The 19572-nt window shown below is 36.7% G+C and overlaps 1 protein-coding gene across 2 annotated transcripts in view; it reads right to left on the bottom strand.

The window, feature by feature from the left end:
- Window positions 1-19572, bottom strand: part of ARID4B (AT-rich interaction domain 4B) — a 93957-nt gene that overhangs the window by 36957 nt on the left and 37428 nt on the right. For both annotated transcript variants that reach the window (XM_052805359.1, XM_052805360.1), the window contains exons 5-11: window positions 19255-19345; window positions 14857-14936; window positions 12402-12493; window positions 10012-10150; window positions 6203-6282; window positions 4838-4911; window positions 3801-3946 (exon numbers count right to left, since the gene is read on the bottom strand). In XM_052805359.1, coding sequence (XP_052661319.1) covers window positions 3801-3946; window positions 4838-4911; window positions 6203-6282; window positions 10012-10150; window positions 12402-12493; window positions 14857-14936; window positions 19255-19345 — 702 coding nt within the window. The remainder of the gene's footprint in view (window positions 1-3800; window positions 3947-4837; window positions 4912-6202; window positions 6283-10011; window positions 10151-12401; window positions 12494-14856; window positions 14937-19254; window positions 19346-19572) is intronic.

Below are 19572 nucleotides of genomic sequence, written 5' to 3'. Positions count from 1 at the left end.
ACAACAGAAAAGAAAAAAAAACAAGAGAAAACAAAAAAACCCACAACATCTGCCAAAGCTATATAATAAAGAGATGGATGGCTGAAAATAAGGTCAAGGAAGGCTATAACTATTACCAGTGAGTAGGTTTTTTACTTATCCTATACTACTACTCCTCCATTAAATGCACTTGGAGGACATATCAGAGCAAAGAGGCAAAAACTGAAGAACCCGTATTCATAATATGCTGAAACAGTTGTCATTTAGGCATAATTATCAACAGAAATGCAATTAACACATTCCACAGTCTTGCAAAGGCAATGCAAAAGGAAAGTCTCTGCGGGGGACATTATGTGATGAGCATCTATCTGATACCTAGTATACCAGCAAAGTTCAGAGCAGGCTACTTCAATGAGCAAGAAGGAAAGGCTGGGTAGAGAGCTGCAACCAGTAGACTAGATACATCCTCACAGGGTGGGGGCATCAGACATCAGGCATATCTAGCAATTCTTCACCGACAGGCACGAAGTGATGCTGCAGCCTTGCATATAGTACAGACAAACGCCTGGTTAAGAACATTCACATTTCACAGACAAAGGTGCTAAAGGAAACACTACTAGCAAGCAAAGGATTCAGCTTGCAATCGTAAAACTTGAATATGAGCATAGAGAACAAACAACTTGAGTGGAATCAATACAGTTTTGGAGTTTGCTTTTGTTTGTTTTAATCTCACGTGACAGGTACTTGGAAAGGACTTTTACCAGCATATGCTGGATCGTGGCAAAGAGATCATGAGCACCTACTGGGTTTCTCATGTTCCTCACCAACAAGAGAACACCTACCATAAGAAAATGGTCCCACAAATCATTTAGGGGAGAAGGGGGTGGTCATTGAACTAAACCTTCAGGAAACCCAACAAAGGGTTTAAGAAGGAATGTATGCTTTTTAAGTATTAGGGGAACTAAAGCAATGGTGATGAAGAAGCTGAATAAAACACTGCCACTCCTTTCTCACCATAAGATCCAATGCCTGAAGAAAAAGTTCTAAGAAAGCATGCTAAGGGGGGAAGCATAAGACCCTGCATGCCTCTGAAAAGCATTTTCAACTGTCTCAGAATCTCTACAAAATCAGCTTGTATTATACTACGATAATAATATCTGTTAATAATCCCTGAACATTCACAGAATCTCTTAAATAATCATGAAGTTAGATGACAAGGTTTCCCAGATAATGGTTTGAAGCAGGCATGTCATAGTCTGTCATCTTTGCTTATTTCTAACTTAGACAACCATAGTGCTAGCAGGTCACTCTGCAGTCTCTAATGTATCTGTCCATGTCACAAAGGTAAAAGAAAGTGGCTTATATATATGATAATGAAGTCCAGAAAAGCAGCAACATGCTTTTTGCAACACAAAATTCACATCTTATTACACCCCAGCACTAAAAGAGAGGGTCTTTGTCAACTCTTTTACCTACTGTCAGATTTAGTAATGGGAAGGAAGGCTGTTTTCCAGTCTCTTCCATTTGGAAAAAAACAAGGGGGGGGAGGAGGGTGCGGAGAAGCAACTCCTCACTCCTCCTCTTAGAAGAGAATTAGAGAGGATTTGCATGTCAACTCCTATCTCTATAGGATAGGAGCACCTATATAACTACATGAAATATATAGGAACACCTATAGGAGTGTGTGTGAATATATATATAGGATAGGAGCATCTATATATGAAGCCTGCAGTGACACAGGTAAGAGGCGAGTTTTTTGTTTGTTTGTTCTGGTTCATGGGTACCAGGACCACATGGATGGCCTGAGGGCCACCAGTGAGAATTTTTCATGTCCTGGAAAGCACTAGAACAATCTGCACATGGATAACAAAGCCCTAAGAGCAGGCCCACAGGTCTGTTTGAGAAGAGATGCTGCTTGATAGCCAGATAGCCAGGAGGTTACAGGCACAAACTAATTAAAAAAAAAAAAAAAAAAAAAAAGAAGTGGAGAGAGAGAATAGGCTGCAGAAACTGCTCGAAGGCAGGTGAAGGCGCACATGCCATTGACAACTGAGGAGAGAGAAGAAAAATAAAATAATAATAAAAAAATATGCTAGTTCAGCAGGTGACTGAAACATTGGATACTGGAGAAGAAATCAATCACACAAGATGTCACAGTAAATCCCAAAATATTTGCCTGAGATGAGATCTTCATGTCTAGCACATGGAAAGACTAGCTCATACAACATCACATGCAACTAAGAGGAACTAGAGAGAAGGTGTACAAATATTTACAAACACTGTAGCTAAAGACTCTGAATTTTTCACCTAAAAGTAGCGAGGGAATGAGCACTATATAAAGACTGTGTGTCAACCTGCATAGGTACAAACCTATCTACATTGATCATGCCCATGGCCGGACATGAACCTGCTCTGAAAGTTCAGGAATTGTGCTAAGCCCAAGGAAGTACTCCTTGCTTCTCAAAATAACTGGGCTTTGTAACTTTTGATCAGAGCTGGATAATCTCCTGTGAGCTTAAAGAGGAGGCAGGATGACCTCATCAGCATGGAGAGGTGGCAAAGTTTTTACTTCACACCTTTGCAGTCTCCCAACAAATCTTAAAATAAATAAATGAACGAATAAAAGATGGACCACCATCTTCTGGTAGGCCAGAGCCACAATCTCCAGGGAGGAGGTATTGAGAGAAAGGCAGTAACAACCATTTAAGGCCCAAACCAGTTCAGTTTCTCCTTTACAATTCCACTATCGATGGGAATTTCAGTCTACTGCATTACTGGCAGTTGCATAACAAATTAGAGAACAGCTCTCAAACCATACTGAGAGAAAAAGTGATAATGGGCAGATACAGATTTTGAGTACCACCAGAAGGTATAGAGGAAGTACAAGATTCAAAAGCCTCTCTTCCAGCCTCACAGCCAGCTGTGAAATAAAGTTCTTTCCACTAATTTTCTTCTTTCCTCTTGTCTTCATTTTTATCTGAACAGGAGGCTGGGAGGAAAGAACAGATAATTAGAAAACCAAGCATGAGGTAGGACTCGAGAAGAAAGGTGGAAGAGGAGTGCATGGGCTAATGCCTTAATTGAAAGCTCTTTTGCTTCTTTACATCAGGGTATCCAGAGCGACAGCTTGTAGTGAAGCAATTCTTCAGTAGACCAGGATAAGAGAGAGGTACAACAACTCAGATTTCTTGGTAATTATCTAAAGGTTTCAAAATTTTTCACTTTTCACCACTCCAAAACCAGTAAACTCTATTTTCTACACCTAGAAGCAGGGAAAGGACAGTCCAAACTACTTGCAGTACCTGCTTTACAAGAGGACTTACAGCTGTAGGCCTAGCATAGCAATTTGGGGGCAGGAAAGGGCAAGGTAGAAGGGGAAGAAGGAGAGAGTGACAGAGACACCAGGGAGGAGGAGACAACAGCAGGACCATGCCAGCCTAGTTTGGTTTATTTTTCCACTATGTCAAGAACGCAGGTCAGTAACAGCTTAGAGCTGCCTCCTCAGATGGAGCTCCTGTGTAAAAGGTAGCAAACTTCCCTGTGGCTTGGAATGTGTGGTAAGTCACAGGTATGTACTGGGGTAACACCTCTACAGGCAGGAGAAAAGTTTATCACCATTTATGTGAGCAGCTATTTACAATAGCATTTTCAAGTTGATATTTTCACATTAACTCATCTTTGTTATGGAAAGCTGAGAGGCAATAATGTTGCCTATGTTAACATGTTACATGGTCCCAAATGTTAAAAAGACCTACTTAAATATTACAGTCTTGCTAATTTTTATCAGCTGTGTATCTATGCCCTTTACTAACTTCACTTGCCTCTTCCTCACTGCTGTTATCCTCTTTTTCTTTTTCATCCTCTTCCTCTTCTTCAGCTTCACTGCTGGAGCTGTCTTCTTTCAATTCTGTTTTCCAGTTACTAGGAACAGTTCTGTTTTTACGGAATTCAAGGGCTTGGTCAAAAGCTGTAAAAGGACCAGCATTTGTTAGCACTGCAGGGAGTATCAATTTGACCAAATGTTTTAATCAAAAAAAGTAGTCAGGGAGAGGGGGGAGGCAGGGGAGAAGGAGGAAAGACTGCTAATTAACAATACCACCCCCAAATTCCAAGAACCTCAACAACAGCCCCATGTTGTCCATCCTTACTTGTCTTGCCCAGCCAAACTGGCCTAGTGTCCTCTGCACATCAAATTATTCAGAGCTATTATTAGGACTATTACCATGTTAGTGTCTATAGACACAAATAAGGATCTTCTGTATTAGGGCATATATGAGAATTTAATTGAGAGAACCCCTATTCCAACACATTTGCACTGTGGTTTACATATATTGAACAGGGAGGAGAAGGAGGAAGAAATAAGCACAAGCTAATTCCAAGAGTTTGATCACACAAACTTAAAACTTTCAAATGAAGCCACAATTCCAGTGTCTTGAGAGTGCATAAAGGCAACTTAATTATAACTATTAGGGGTACTATGGTGAGAATAACTCTATGAAGGTCTAATGCAAAAGGCCAAATACTAAATAACCTATAAAGCCAGTGTGCATCGATTATATCCTTGTTTGGCATGTCTACATTTAAAACAAGTGCAGTAGAGTGGGGCATTTTTGTTTAGGGTTTTTTTGGGGGTGTGGGGGTTTTTATTGTTGGGGGGGGGGAATGTTCTGGTTTTGGGGTTTTTTTTAAAGTTCCTCTAGATTTTCAGAAGTGTTCTCCTTCAACATATTATGCTACAGGAAAAGATCCTGTATTTTAGCATTTTTAAGACGTGAACCAATCTACCATAAATTTGGTCCAATTTACGTAACAAAGTAAATACATACACATGTACTTTCTCACAGAAAGTTATTTTTACCTTGTTTTAACAAAGCATCAGGCTTTGGTGAAGTTTCACTGATCTCCCGAACATCTTTTCTTGGCACAGAAACGCTAGATAATTTAGAAAGTGTTAAAAAAAAATTAAAATATTTTAAAGCTAAATCAACAGTATAACACAGAGCTATCACTAAGACTATAACACACTTACTAAACATACAGAAGAAGCATATGAAGTATATCTTGATAGTTCTATAGTGTTAGTCTGGTATGGTATTAGTCAGTTAGTGGATTAAAAACAAAAATTCTACATAAATTTGCTTAGACCATTCATACGCATTCAGTGCATATTAAAGAAAGCATTCTTCTTCCACTAACAGGTAGTTTCTGGAATCTCCCAAATATATATTGCTTAACAAAAACCTCATGTTAATTTAGCAAGTAACTAGTCACCCACAAACAACAAAACCCTACCTTGCTCTACTGTGGCTATATCTAAGGAAGCAAATATGAACTGCAGCTTTGGGGGGTGGAGGGGTATGTGTTTGTGTGCACACATGCTTATGTGTGTTTGTCCAGTGACGTGCATTGATGCCTGAATAACTACCAAATGGTAAAGCGATAGCCTAGACTTAGTAAGTAATTAAACCACAATGAAACTGTTAAATATTTCTATATCCTTTCTGCAAAAGCATTCTGTTAAATTGAACCAAGCACAATAGATAGCTGCAACTTCTAAAATAAAAACTAAAACCTAGAAAAAATAATTCTATTGTCACCCATCAACCCTGTCCCTGACCAACAAGAGTTTAAGAACACAAAGTTCCTTATTCTGTTGCAAATACCATACAGTCTGGTTTTCTATGTTTCTTCTTTCCTACTTTGAGTAGTATTACAGCTCTTTTCAAAGAGCATGATAATATGTAGTTGTAGTCTAGACTGAGATAAACAATGGGACTTACTACCTCAAAAAAAAGAAAGAGAATTTCTGTGTATGCATGTGGTGTACATGCATGCATACACACACCCCCACCCAACCCTTTCTGTAGCTGTATAAGCTTACAGCCACATCTCTGAAAACCAGTGCTCTATTCCAACCAGAGCAGGAAAGAGTCTCAGGCCATTCTCAAAGTCACGAAATACTGCTTTGTTTGCCACCATTGTAACAATCAAATTAAAACTAAGACAGATAGGTTTATGCATCCCATTATTAATAATGACAAAGTTCAAGACTAATTTCATCACAATGTAGGGTGTTAACGGTTTTCTAAACATTAGAAAAATCTTGGCAGAAACTTACTGAGCTTACTGATGTTATTAATACTTTACCCAATGCATCTCATACTACACTTCACTTGACCGGTAGAGATTTTATTCAGTTATCAACCTCTACATTCCTACTCACAATTTGCCATCCTTGAAAGAGCGAACGAGAATATTGTCTTTTTTCACTGCAATATCATCACTACAATCTGGACAAACCACCTGCAAAGATATTACAAATGCAAAGTTTAGAGAGAAAAAGGAAAAACAAGAGAGTAATAGTATATACGAATGCTTCTCAAAAACCTTTGGGGCTCTTTTCTCTTTAGACACTGACATGAGAACAACTGAGATCCCTCAAAATGCAGGAGTGATAACCTCCTGAAATTACTGAATGCACGAGCTCATGCTCGCTTCCTGGAGGGAACTGACAGCTGCTGCCAGAGACATAAGTAGGAACAGCATTCTGACAAAAGTTAAGTCCCTGTCATGCCACTATAGCTTATTCTACTCCTCATCCTAAAAGGACAGAAATTCCACCAAGTGCTGCCACCCGAGTTAGAGACCTCTTCTGAAAAACTTACAGGAATTGCAAGGATGTAATCACACACAGTTTCAAAAACAAAGGCATCCGGAACCTATGAAATGCAATTTTATAATGGAGGATTCATAAGTTATCTACCTAGGAGAAAAGAGTGCCTCAAGTACAAGTATTATGATAGGTTCTTTAATTCGAGAAGTAGACTAATCAAGTCTAGCACTAAGACAACATACTAATTATTTGTTGCAATTTAAATGCTATTTAGGTTTTGTTAAACCCGTATACAAGTCGCTAATCAAAAAAGCTTCAGGAATTTAATAAAAAATATATATTGGATTTCCAGAGATACAGAACAGAAAAGCAACCCTCCCCATCACTCATCTCTCTTCTCTCAAAATGTGTGTAGTTCCCTGAAATTTAAGAAAATTCTGGCTGCTACGAAACCCCAAGGAGCAGCAAATGACTGCAGCCCTAATTTAGCCCTGGTAAATACCTCTCCTCTCTTACACCAACTGCTTTCAGTCCTACTTTTTCCACCAAACACACAAAGATACTGCATGACAAAAGTTTTTTTTCCTCCTTACATAGGTCACCAGCCATATAGCATTTTAGAAGGTAAAGTCAAAAGCTCCAACTGATTTGGAAGCAGAGCTTGCATATCACAGAGCATAGGCTAAATATGCTTCTCAAGAAAAACAAAACTTAACAGCCTAAGTCTCCAAATTCAATGCATTCTACAGTATCCAAAGAAATTACTTTACAAAACTACAACTTACTAATTGAAAGGCAGTTTGAGATATAGTTTGCAACAGTGTTTTAATATCAAGGTAAAAGACAGTGATTATCATCCCCCATTTGAAACAGACAGGTACAGACTCCCAGCTCTCTAAAAACGGAGAAAGGCCCTTCTGGCTTTAGCTATTGGTTTTCTAGAAGCATCAAGATCTCAGTAATCAGAAATCCATTCAGAGATTGGAAAACAGCTTACCACAACCTCATCTAGTGCCTTCACATCAAGCAACATCACCTCAATTTTGCTTGAATCAAGTTTTCTCGATTTCCTTGCAAAACAAACTCTACTGGAGTCATAGAGGATGAGAGAGATGATCCTATGTAAACTCTATTTCCTGAAAATGCTGCAAGCAGACTTCCTCACTGCACCTTCCAAAAGCATTTAAGTACACATTAAAACTAAGCAATGCTGTAAGGCTTACTAAATCACACCTGACACAAGGAGCAACTGTCAGGCCTTTTTACAGTTACAATTACGCACTGCTGTCAACCCCCCCCCTCCCCCCCAAAAAAACAAAACCAAAAAAACTACCCCCAGAAAAAACCCATGCATGCAGTCTTAAAACAAGGTAGTCAATCACTGGGTCCTCAGAATAATTTTTACCAAATTTAGACCTCTACAGATTTATAAGTGACAGGCTATCTGGTTATAGGACTGATATCCAAAGTAATCAGTTTCCACCACTAATCTTAACTGTTACTTGCTATAAAGGTTTAGACTAATCCCTGAACTTCTTTTCACATAATAAACTTGCACAATGTCCTCTGTGCTTATACACAAAACACATCTGTACACAATATCATTAATAACAAAGTAAGTCTGGGATACGTATTCTTCAGCATATTAAACCTGAATTTTCATTTCATTATTCACATAATTACAATTAGCGTAATACAAAGTTAAAGCAAAATTTATCAGTAATAAGATAAAATTACTTTGTTGATACAGTAGAGGTAACCTGCTTACAAGCTAAAAAGAATGGAGAGGCATAGCTACAGGGGAGGGGATAAAAAGAAAAAAAAGCAGCTATTTGGGGCATAGATCTACTCTTTGGCAAAACCCTTCAGGTTAAATGCAATATGATGTTTATTTGCAGAGCTATAAACCTGATCACTAAAATAACAGTTAATCTAGGATAAGCTATTTCAGAGTTAACGAGCTCCACCCTCGAACTTTATCCCCCTACTGCTTCTCATTCATTGCAGGAAGCTTTCCATGAAGAATGAGCTATACCAATCTCCAAATGAAAGCCAAAGAAGTAACAGCGTTTATCTTTAGTATACCTTGGGAGCACAAGCAACAATTCAGATAAACTTTAAGGTCTGACCCGCAGCTATCCTGAGTAGCACTACATTAGTCACATGCAAGCCCAATACCTACCAGAGAGGCTGCCATGGAAACTGCTGTCATGTGCATGGCTAGAAGGGCTAACCCAACACGGACATAAAACAGCTCAAGCCAGTCTAACTGACCACTTCTCAGAGTGCAAATGTGAGGTAGGCGATATTGCATCGATCTTGATGGCAGCTTTCAGTAAAGAAACAGCTCGATTTTCTTGTCTATTACTGAAAACCTCTGTTAAAGCTATCTGTCATTAACATGAAGTCTCCTTGTGTATTCTGCCCTCTCCCTTGTTGTAGAAAGACTTCAATGACTCATTCTCTCCCACCAACTTTTCCAAAAGAAGTCCTGGTAGAAAGCCTCTGGACTACATTACAAGACACAGGAGGTGACAAGTAGAAAGTTGCAACTGAGAGCTATTGCACACACCAAGAAGAGTTAAATGTTACTGTATGGCATCTTTTCAAAAGCAGAGCACAGGTCTTCCTGAAACTAGATAAACATTTAAAGCTTTCATTGCTAGGGAGAAATTATTCAAATATTTACAATTAATAATAAAATAAAATAAAAATTAAAAAGCATGGTACTAGAAGGTACCACATATGGAAATACATTAATTTCAAAATATATCAGTCAGTCTATATGCAATCCTTAGACTAACAGTGATACTTTATTAGACGTTTATTTGTAAAAAAAGTGTCTTTAAAACAGAATAAAGGAAGATAGCAAATATTTGTACTAAAAGACTACAATGTTGTTTTAAAGGAAATTTATTGGCAATTCTTCACTACCTCCCATAGCAACAAAGAAAAAAATTTTATTTTATTATCAAATGTGTTTATATTGAACCTAGAAAAGTAATATCTACGTAATCACTAAACTTCCCCTCTCTTTGCACTTCTTTATTTTCTTCCTTGATAAAACTTGAAAGCTCAGAAAAACAACATGCAATAGCCTAGGAAAAAAGCCCTGAAATTTTAGTTCAATAGCACTAAACACATTGTTGAACTAGAATTAGGTCAATAAACTCTGGCTGTTTGGAAAAACTAAAGCCATGTTAGCAATCACTTTTGTAAACAAACATATTTACATATGTAATATTTCCTTAGACTATTATGATACAGTCCAATTTGAAGAAACATGTTAAGTTCTAATAAAAATACAGATTAATCCATCAAAAATTTAAAAAACAACCAAAAAACCCCAAACCACCTTTCTTTGATGCCTAGAAAATGAATGAAACTTTACAAAATTAAACTAAAGATGAAACTCTTACCAAAGCTGGAAACCACAGAGCTTTCTTTTTATCCACACTGAAGCAGTCCACACACACAACTTTTCCTAATAACTCGTCACTTTGTTTCCTGTCATCTTCATCTTCATCGCTGGAAGAGGATGAAGATTCTTCTTCAGGACTAAACAACAGAAAAAGACTTAAAACTCAACTATTCAAAACTTGCCTATTATAATTACAGGAGATCCAACGCTCATTGTCAAAGAGGCATAAATAATAGCGACTTGAATAGCCTGTTAAGTGTTTTAGGATAGAAATGAATAGAAGTATTTATAAGGATATTGTAGTAACAACTCAAACATTACAAACTCAGAAAGGCGCACCTACATGTAATACATGCAAAAACCAAACAAAACATCATCATGCATCCATATGGAGGAATAGAAATGCAGTCAGGACATTCAAAATGAGAATTCTGCCCTAGTGAAGCACTGTTCAAAAATACTATTGCAGTTGTCGTTCTGGACCAACATTAAGCTAAACAGTTTTGTCTTTCCTCTTAATCTCTCTATGCTTTTACTTTAACAGCCATACAGAATAAAAAGCTATTTTGAGAGAGGACAAATATCTGAAGAAGAAACATCAGCTATGAAGATGAATAGCAAAGAGAAAAAGAAGTCTATTTATCCTGAAACAGTTCTTTAAATATGTGCAGTGAAGCATTTCAATGACTGTTTCAATTTCACATTGAATGAAGTGTTGGAATGTAAGTAGATGGGCAAAGGTGCAAATATATTTTGATTAAAAAAAGGTTCTGGCTCATTGTTTCGACTGTTCCAGTACAAAGTTGCACCTGGTTTTAACCATATGGGGAGTCTAAATGTACAAAACTACTCCAACTAAAATTACCTGCAACTGATTAAAAAAAGAAAAAAAATCAGCCCTCCTGGCTCTCTCTATGTATTTTATTTACTAGTCACTTTGAAGGTTAATTCTCAGAAAATACACAGCATGTTCCATGAGCACAGCAAGCAGAATTTTAAAAGCTATCTTCCATTTTTCACATAAATACTTTTGAGTACAGAGTTTGATATTAACAGAAGACTCACAGTTAGCACTTGTGTAACAAGATTGATTTACAGTCTAAGGTGAATTTCCATGTTTCATTTTCCCCACCCTAATTTTATGTCATCATTTGCAGTGCTGATAAAGCATTGGGGTTTTTTCCCCCCAACATTCTTTCTTAAAGCAGTGATTTCTTTTAAAGTACAGTATGAAAGTCTTTCAGGCTGCTTTCTGGGGTTTGAGAATCTTTTGTGGCAAGAGAAAGAAGTCAAGGACTATTTTAGAGCGATTGCAACCTAGCTCAGTTATACCAGTACCTGTGCAATTTGTCTTTTTACACAGTTCAATCAGTATTAATCATAAGATAAAGATAAGTGTGTTGTTTCTGCCCCAATAATGTCCTGTACAGTTAGGGAAACAGAGGAGACAACAACCCAGTCACAGACACCAACGATGGTGCAATCACATTTTCTGTGGTACATGCCAGCTTTTTCCCTCTTTTTCCTTCAATACATCACAAATTAGTAAATCAATAATTGAGTAAATTTATAGTACCTCTACATATAGAGGGTAATATTTATTTCAAGCTATCAAAGAGACAGTGCATGAAAAGGTAACCCCAACCACTACCACCTCAAAACTTTAAAAAGAACCAAAACAAAACCAAACACCACCACCACTACCACACGAAAAAAAAAAAAAAAACCAACGACAACAACACAAAAAGACCTCCCCACCCACAAACAACAGCCAGTGGAGTATTAACACTAGTTTTTCAAGATCACAACTACCAAGAATTTTGGTACCTAGGAAATCAAGGCACTACTCTTGAACTTTGTTCTTCTATCAAACACTTTGCTGCAAACCCCAATACTGTTCACCTATTTCTAAAAGCCCTTCAGAGACCTTGTAGTGAGAAACTAAAGGTCTACATGAGTATTCTAGTACCTTCTACAACAACTTCATATCAGCTGGACAAAGACTGCATTGTAATGGTCTTAGTTTGAGTCCAACACATTTATAATACTACTATTCTACTACAGAGAAGCTTCTGAATATAGCTTGACAACGCCTTTCCACTTGGTATGCCACTTTCTTTTTTCACTTAAATAACAAAAACAAGAAAAACCCACTTGCCTACACCCAGTACTATTTTAAATACTGATTACATGAAGACTTGTTGTAATTCTTGCATGCAACAATACACATAAAACCAACTTTCAGTCTGAGTGCTAAACAACACTTTTCATATAGCTTCCTGGTTTTTGAATAAGAGAAGCCTGACCATACAACTAATAAAACTCCACAAACACTGACAGCTTCACAATTATATACAGACAGCACAGATATAAAGATGTTAAACTTACATATGATTGGATCTCCTTCCTCTGTTTGTTTTCTTTCCTATGACAGGAGTCCCAAAGTGTTCAGGATTTGTGAGTGGAAGCTGATCTAATGTCTGTTGAAATGAAAAAAATACATATACATACACATACAAAAAACCTGGCATAAGTTACTCTCCAAACTCTAAGTTTGTATAATCTGGTTAAAGTAATTTTTGTCAATAGAGAGACTTTCTCATTACAAAAGAAATACAGAAGTACAGCAGACACGTCACTGCTTTAATTTCAAAGAGTAATGTGTTTTGGTTGGGGGGGGCGGGGGCGTTCAACACTTTCTCCCCACCTCTGAATAATTAACTTTTGTCCAACACACATAGACAATTCTTCCCAGAAGTCCTGCCTTTGGACCATTCAAACACAGAGAATTAAGTATCAGGTATTCTGCTGACCTTGGATACTCCATCTCTACAGGATCAATTTTCTGCCTGTCCTATCATCAGACTAAACACCCAATCATCTACTTATAAATGAACAAAGGTCCCCGATGAAATGAAACTGCAAGATAACTCAGTAGCAGCAAACATGACAAGTTAATTGTATTTTTGTTAGTAATTCATAATTTGATATGGGAGAGAAAAATTCTAAAACAATTTAAAAGATGTGCTATATTGATAATTGAGAGGGTGCTAATTGATGCTTTATTACCATCAAAGCAAAAGAGAGGGAGAGAAAGAACGAACTTTCTCTGTTCCAGGAGAATGCTAAAGCATCAACAGAAGGGCTTCATGGACATACAGTATCTTCTTTCCCTAAGAATGCTGTTATCTGTTTAAACGATAACCATTCCAGATTTGAAGGCTCCTGGCACACAGAGTTTTTTGTATATGCACTTATTCTTGTTCTTTGAAAGAAGGCATAAAGCTTTCCAAAGTAAACATGGTCCTCCAAATTACACTTCTGAGTCGTGTATGAATTTTTAAACGTGAAACACTAACAAGAATCTCAAAAGTATTCTGTGTCAGACAGAACTGAACATAGAGACAATAAAATTGGCTTTTTAAATCTTAAAGTAGGTGCATGATTACTTCTGAGTGTCGTGGACACCCCAAAAGATCCCACACACTTGGGATGTCAGAGATGAAGCTAAAGCAACATCAGAACAAGACAATCTTGTGGTACTGGTCTAATCACAAAGAGAAACTGGAGATGCAATTTTCCCTGCTGAGTAGCTATGCAATCATGAGGTAATTATTAGAAATGCACAACATGTGTTTCATTGAGGGTTGGTGACAATGGAATTGTGTATCAGTGACTTTTGGCAAGACATCAAAAGCTAAGACAATAAGAATGACAAAATAAAAAGTAGGAGTCACCTGAACGTAAGGTTTCTTTGAATCTGACAAAATAATCTGAAATGACTCTCATTTAGCCAAACTGGTCGCAAAGTAATATATATATAGACTAACATTTTCAACCTGCTTACTCTAAAGTAATACTCCTGAAACCATATTAAAATCGTATTTATGGAACAGAAGTAATCTAATTTTCAGGAGTGCTGATCATTAATAACAAAGAGTTAATCAAAGGAACACAATCTTTAAAATTATGGCATTTATATCTGAATCCAGATTTAGGCATCTAATTAGGCCCTCTTTACATGTGTTCAAACCTGACTGGGGATTCTAGAAGGCATCTGTACCTTCACAAAGAACGCAGTGAGCAGGCAACAAGCTCAGCTGGCTACAATAATAAAGCATATTTATGTAGAGCAAAAACCCCCATCTTCAGTAGCTTTCCAATAAGCTAACATGTTTACATAAACCTGCGCATCAGTCCATACTGTCTTACATAGTAAGAAGGAACAACCCTTATTCTGAAATTTTAACTATTTGAAATTTGCTACAAATGTTTGCATATTTTAATATGCAAGTCACCTTTAAGACATGAACCAGCTCCAAAATACTGATAAATGTCTTCAAATTAACAGGTAACAGCAACTTATAATTTGCCTTTTAAAAGAAAAGTACCGATCTTTCAAGTTTATCAGCTATTACAAATTAGACTTGATCATCTGCCTAAAATCCAGCAGAACTTAATTCTGTCCAAAGATGTACATTAATTTTTTCATGTACCATGTTTTGATTTTTTCCAACGAATACTTACAGATAATTTTTTTATATAAAGCAAAGTAGTGGTGTGATTGCTGTTTTTTGTGTGATCTACCATCTGTGAAGCACTAATAATAAAAAAATGAAAAATATGAAATGCAGATTTTGTTTCTGAACTTACAAATTTGGTGAAATTTAACTGTATTTCTTGATTTAAAAAAAGAACAAGCCAGACTCTGTAGACTGTATTTTACATAATCCCCATTTTTAGTAGCATGGATGTACATAACACACTGAAGACTGAGGTACTAAAAATACCACTTTTAAATTTTTCTAAATAAAAGGTTGTCGTATAAAAATTCTTCAATTACCTCACTTTCAGCAAAATGTCTTTCTCCTTTTAAACACAGGGAAGAGCGTCTAAGAGTCTTCTCATCACCATCATCAAATACTGTAACCAGGTAAGAAGTAAGGCAAGAAAAAAAAAAAAGATTATTTTTTTTTTTTTAAATCAGGATATCAGTAAGTGATTGATTTAGGTGTCAGAAAGAATAAGATATACATTCTTGTAGACAGTCCTTACAACAAAGCTGTACCTGGATACTGCTGCATATCCAGTAAAGCATTTGCACAGATGGACCAAATACATAAGCTGCTGTCTCACCGTAGCTACTCCATGCTTGCATATATTAAATGTAATCTTAAGTAATCAATAGTTGAGCAGACAATTCATGGATCAGGACAGAAAATTAAAAATCAACGCAAGCTAGAACTGAAAAACTATTCTTCAAACATTTTCAATTTTTACAGAACTTTATTACATAACCAGAACTCCTACAATATTCAATTGGAAGCTATGCTTACTATGAAGAAACATAAATGGATATTTTGAGAAAAAAGTTACAGTTTAATGTTATATGGAAGTTCAACATCTTTCTCTATTAGCTTCATTCAACTATGCTATAAAACAACAGTCATATCAGCCTAAGGAAGATAATCATCAAAGTGCAGACAATCATCAAAACCAGCTGTAGAGAGAGAACCGTGGAGCTCCTGGTTTCTAGACTTTCTGCTACCTCAGCTGTCACTAGGTCAACTGGAAACAAGTTCATAATACAGTTGGCTTCAGCTACATACTTTATCCCTTTGAATCCTGAAATGTGCTGCACACATTCAAGGTGGGATCTTCAGAAGCTGATAAACTGGTCATATAAAAAGAAAGCTTTTGTCGAGTCTTCTACAGGTACTTAACAGACAAATACTTGGTGATAAGTTTTAATTCTTGGGCTATGCTTGCACTGTTCAGTGAGACAAGAACTGACATCCTCTCCCTCCCCAGCTGTGATAACAATTCTATTCTTGTCCCCACACTGCAGTGACCTTGAAGACTTTTGGGGGCACAAGAAACAACCCCAACATTAGATTAAAATATTACATTAAAAGGTAAAAGTTTCAGCAATTTCTTAACATGTCTCTTTCACCTTCATTCAAATCTCCTCTTCTGTCCATCCACAGTACTGCTGAGCCTGATTCTGTCAGTCTCCTTAGAATTGTGGCAGAAAACTAAAAATATGTAAACACTTCCACAAACAAGAGTCAAAATAAGAGTGTTAGGAGAATGGCTGTCAACCAGCAAAAGATGCCTGGGAAGATTAAAGAGATTAATGTTCAGCCATGTCTGGCTTTCAGATAGTGGGTACTATACTCATTTCAACATTTACTAATTTAAGTAAAAATATACAAAAAGCAACAAGGTCCATCAAAATTCTTGACTAGTATTTATTTGATAGGAAAGTAACTTCTACCTAGTTCTGAGAATTTTTCATCCCTATATAAAATTCAGTACTGTTGATAAACAAACTTTCCCTTGTAACTACCATTCCCCAGTCTGTGTTTTATACTACAGTAACTTTTTGAGTACTGTTTAGTGATAAAATATTAGTTATAGATGCAGATCTGTCACTTCAAAATTTGTTGGAAAGTATCAAGGGCAAGAACTGCACAAGAAAACACAGATTTGGAGCTGCGTCTCAAATGGTCAATGCATAATTAAGCCCCCCCTTGGTTAAGTGAAGGCAGCAGGTTCCTAATTCAGTTCATGTTAATTAACGTAACAGTCTCCTTACATAATGACAGATTTAAAAAAAAAATAATCTATCCACTTCAAGGGATAAGCTGACTACAACAGAGGTAAACCTATTCAGAGCTAGGTAGGTAGCTGCATTATGTATCCTATGTGGTAATCTGCTTGTGGCCTCTTCCCTGCCAGAGGGATTCTTAATCTTGTTCCGTAACATGAATACGTTCAAAGGAAAAGCTTCACCTCCCTGAAAGACTTGTGTGGCCAGCACAGCACATATGGCTGTAATGCGTATGACATTCTAATCTAATGGGACATCCTCAAAACAACCTACTGAGCAGACATATAGGAGTGTAATGCATTTAAAAACATCCATGCTGAAACTGCAAGGAAAAAGAAAAAAAAGAAGCAACTTCATGCAATTAAAACCACTTTGAATTCTGAGAAAAAAGCAATGTAATAACAAAAAAGTGCAGAAGGGGATAAGACTACTTCTGAACATGCATAATTGTGCATTTTTAGTAAAGCAAACAATCCTATGATTTTTTTTTTCCTCCTAGTAAACACAGAGTTAAGAACATCCCTTGAACTTTCTAAAGACACATTTATATGAATGACGAAACAGTATCTAGTTACCAGGATTGGGATACCTTGAGCGTTTTGAAGAACTTTTACAGGCAAATAAACTAAGGACACTTCATGTATTTACGTAACTGTGCTATATTTATTTTAAAAGGCTATACCGGTTGGGTTTTTTTTAATTTAACTTAGTTCCTATCTTCCTTTGGTAGCAAAGTAGTAGCACCAAAAAAGACATACAAACAAACTGATGTACAATTTCTAGTCAGATATCTTATGAATACAAGACAGACAAGGATGCTCTTAAAGCAACCTTGCCCATACTTCTCAAGCAGCCCAAAAATGGTTATTCCTCTAAATTCTACATGTTGCTGCTGCAGCAGCACAAATGGTCTTAAGTAACAACTTCTGGAAAGGTACTACTTCAGATCTGTCTGTCCCTTCACAAAGTTTTTCACTAAATCATAGTAATTTTATTCACAAAATCATTAACAATGCAAGTAATTAGAAACTTCCCAACAAGTGCTAGGACAACATTAGATAACTGCTGGTTAAGAGGTGTGCTAATTCTGAAATCTGGTAAATGGCAGCTATCCCTTGAAGTAGGACTTTCACTCAGATCTGCAAAGTCATCACCGTCTGTAAAGATAATTTCAGTCTCATTCCACTCACCCTCGTGACAAAGATTATTCTAGTCATCCGCTGCTAGAGTCACTTCTCTCTCAAAGTGCATTACACAGCCAGCAGCTGTGCTACTTTTACTGATTTTGCAAGGTCAACATGCTTTTGTCTGCTTTTATCTACAAAATATTGTTTTCAGTCTCAACTCTTACATCTCCTCTTCCTATTTCTCAAGTTCAGGATTTTTGACAGATATCTACTTTGATTTACACACTGCAACTCCATGACACCTACCTTCAAAATTTAATCCACATAGACTCCCACCTTACTCTTCTTGCTGAACTGCTAACCTCATGCTTTCTCAGAAGCATAAATATACACATACAACATAGTTCTAACACCAGCTATACCATTTGTTCTTAAAAGCTGTCATATCTGATCCACTTCTATATTAATTACCAAAACACTATCTATAAAGTTAATCTTGTCTTTATACCTCATGTTTCACCCCATCCTAACCTGGTCTCTCCTTTACTCCTACATTCTACTTCTCCAATAAGAAAACAGATATTTTTTTCTGCAACACTTATCTAGAAGGTCTTACCTAAACTTACAGCTCTACTATTCCTTTCTAAAAGGACTATGACTAGGAAAGGTTAGTCTGTCCCTAGTTGTTCAACATCACTTCACCAATAACAACCCTTAATAACTCAAAACAACCAAGTCTTGCTAATGTTCTTTCAAGACCTGGTCTTCATCTTCCCATGTCCCAGTTATCTGCCAAGGAGAGGAATATGTAGTTTCTCAAGAATCAATACACTTTGTGTAGTACCTTTAAGACTACCAGCGCACAGATGGAATATACGTTCTTCTACAGTTGACCAGTTTTCCCCAAGACACATTGATCTACTGGTACACAGCATCAAAAAGTAAACCCATGTATATAAAGCCTTTAAAAAAATACTTAAAGGGAAAAAAAAAAAAAGCTGTATTTGCTTGCGGGCATGTGGATACATCATCTAAAGTCTGAAATGTCACATTAGAAAATAGGGAAAATGAACAGGAAAAGACTTTTTTAAAAAACAAGCTATGTCTGTTTTTACAGCAGCTGTTATCAGGCCAAAGTCCAAGAGTAGGGAAAAATAAGTATTGCAACGTCTGTTTTACAAGCACTTCTTTTCCTTTTTTAAGGAAGTAGCATACTTTGCTTCAGAATATTTAACAACAGTATATTAAATATCTAAGAAGTAGTTACCAATAATAGAGCAATTCACTAGGTCTTTATTTGGGGTCCCAGTTCCACATCGTGAAGAGTACAGTTGCTTATAAAACCCCAAAATAAGAAGTTTAGTTTTGGCGGGTTTTTTATACAAACTTTGAATACCTAAGCATCTCCAAAAATCTCTCTCACTGTGCTTAAGACATGTCCAGGTCACAAGCTTATTTTTAAGTCATGAGTATTATTCAAATACATAACTATTTCTCTTACCTACAGTGTACCAACTTGCATCTGTTAATTTGTTGATAACTGCTTCCTGGTATGTTCCATCTGGATTCTTCACTTCCACAACAGTTCCTACCTAAAATACAAAAGCCACTTAGCACTGGAAAGCTTCCAAAACAGGCAATGAAGTTAACACTTTTGTATTTAGCAGAGTTAATTTCTAACCTGTTTCTATGTTAAATATACCATATAAATATACCATACTTTTCCAGCTTCACTTGAATATATTTGTATCCCTTAAAACTTCTTTCTTTCATTCCTCTAAAATCAGCCAACTAACTGAGCTGATTATTTCCTGCCAGC

Source organism: Harpia harpyja, chromosome 13, assembly GCF_026419915.1.
Source record: "Harpia harpyja isolate bHarHar1 chromosome 13, bHarHar1 primary haplotype, whole genome shotgun sequence".
NCBI lineage: Eukaryota > Metazoa > Chordata > Aves > Accipitriformes > Accipitridae > Harpia > Harpia harpyja.
Note: the sequence above shows the minus strand (reverse complement) of the source record. Positions and strands in the feature narration are given on the sequence as shown.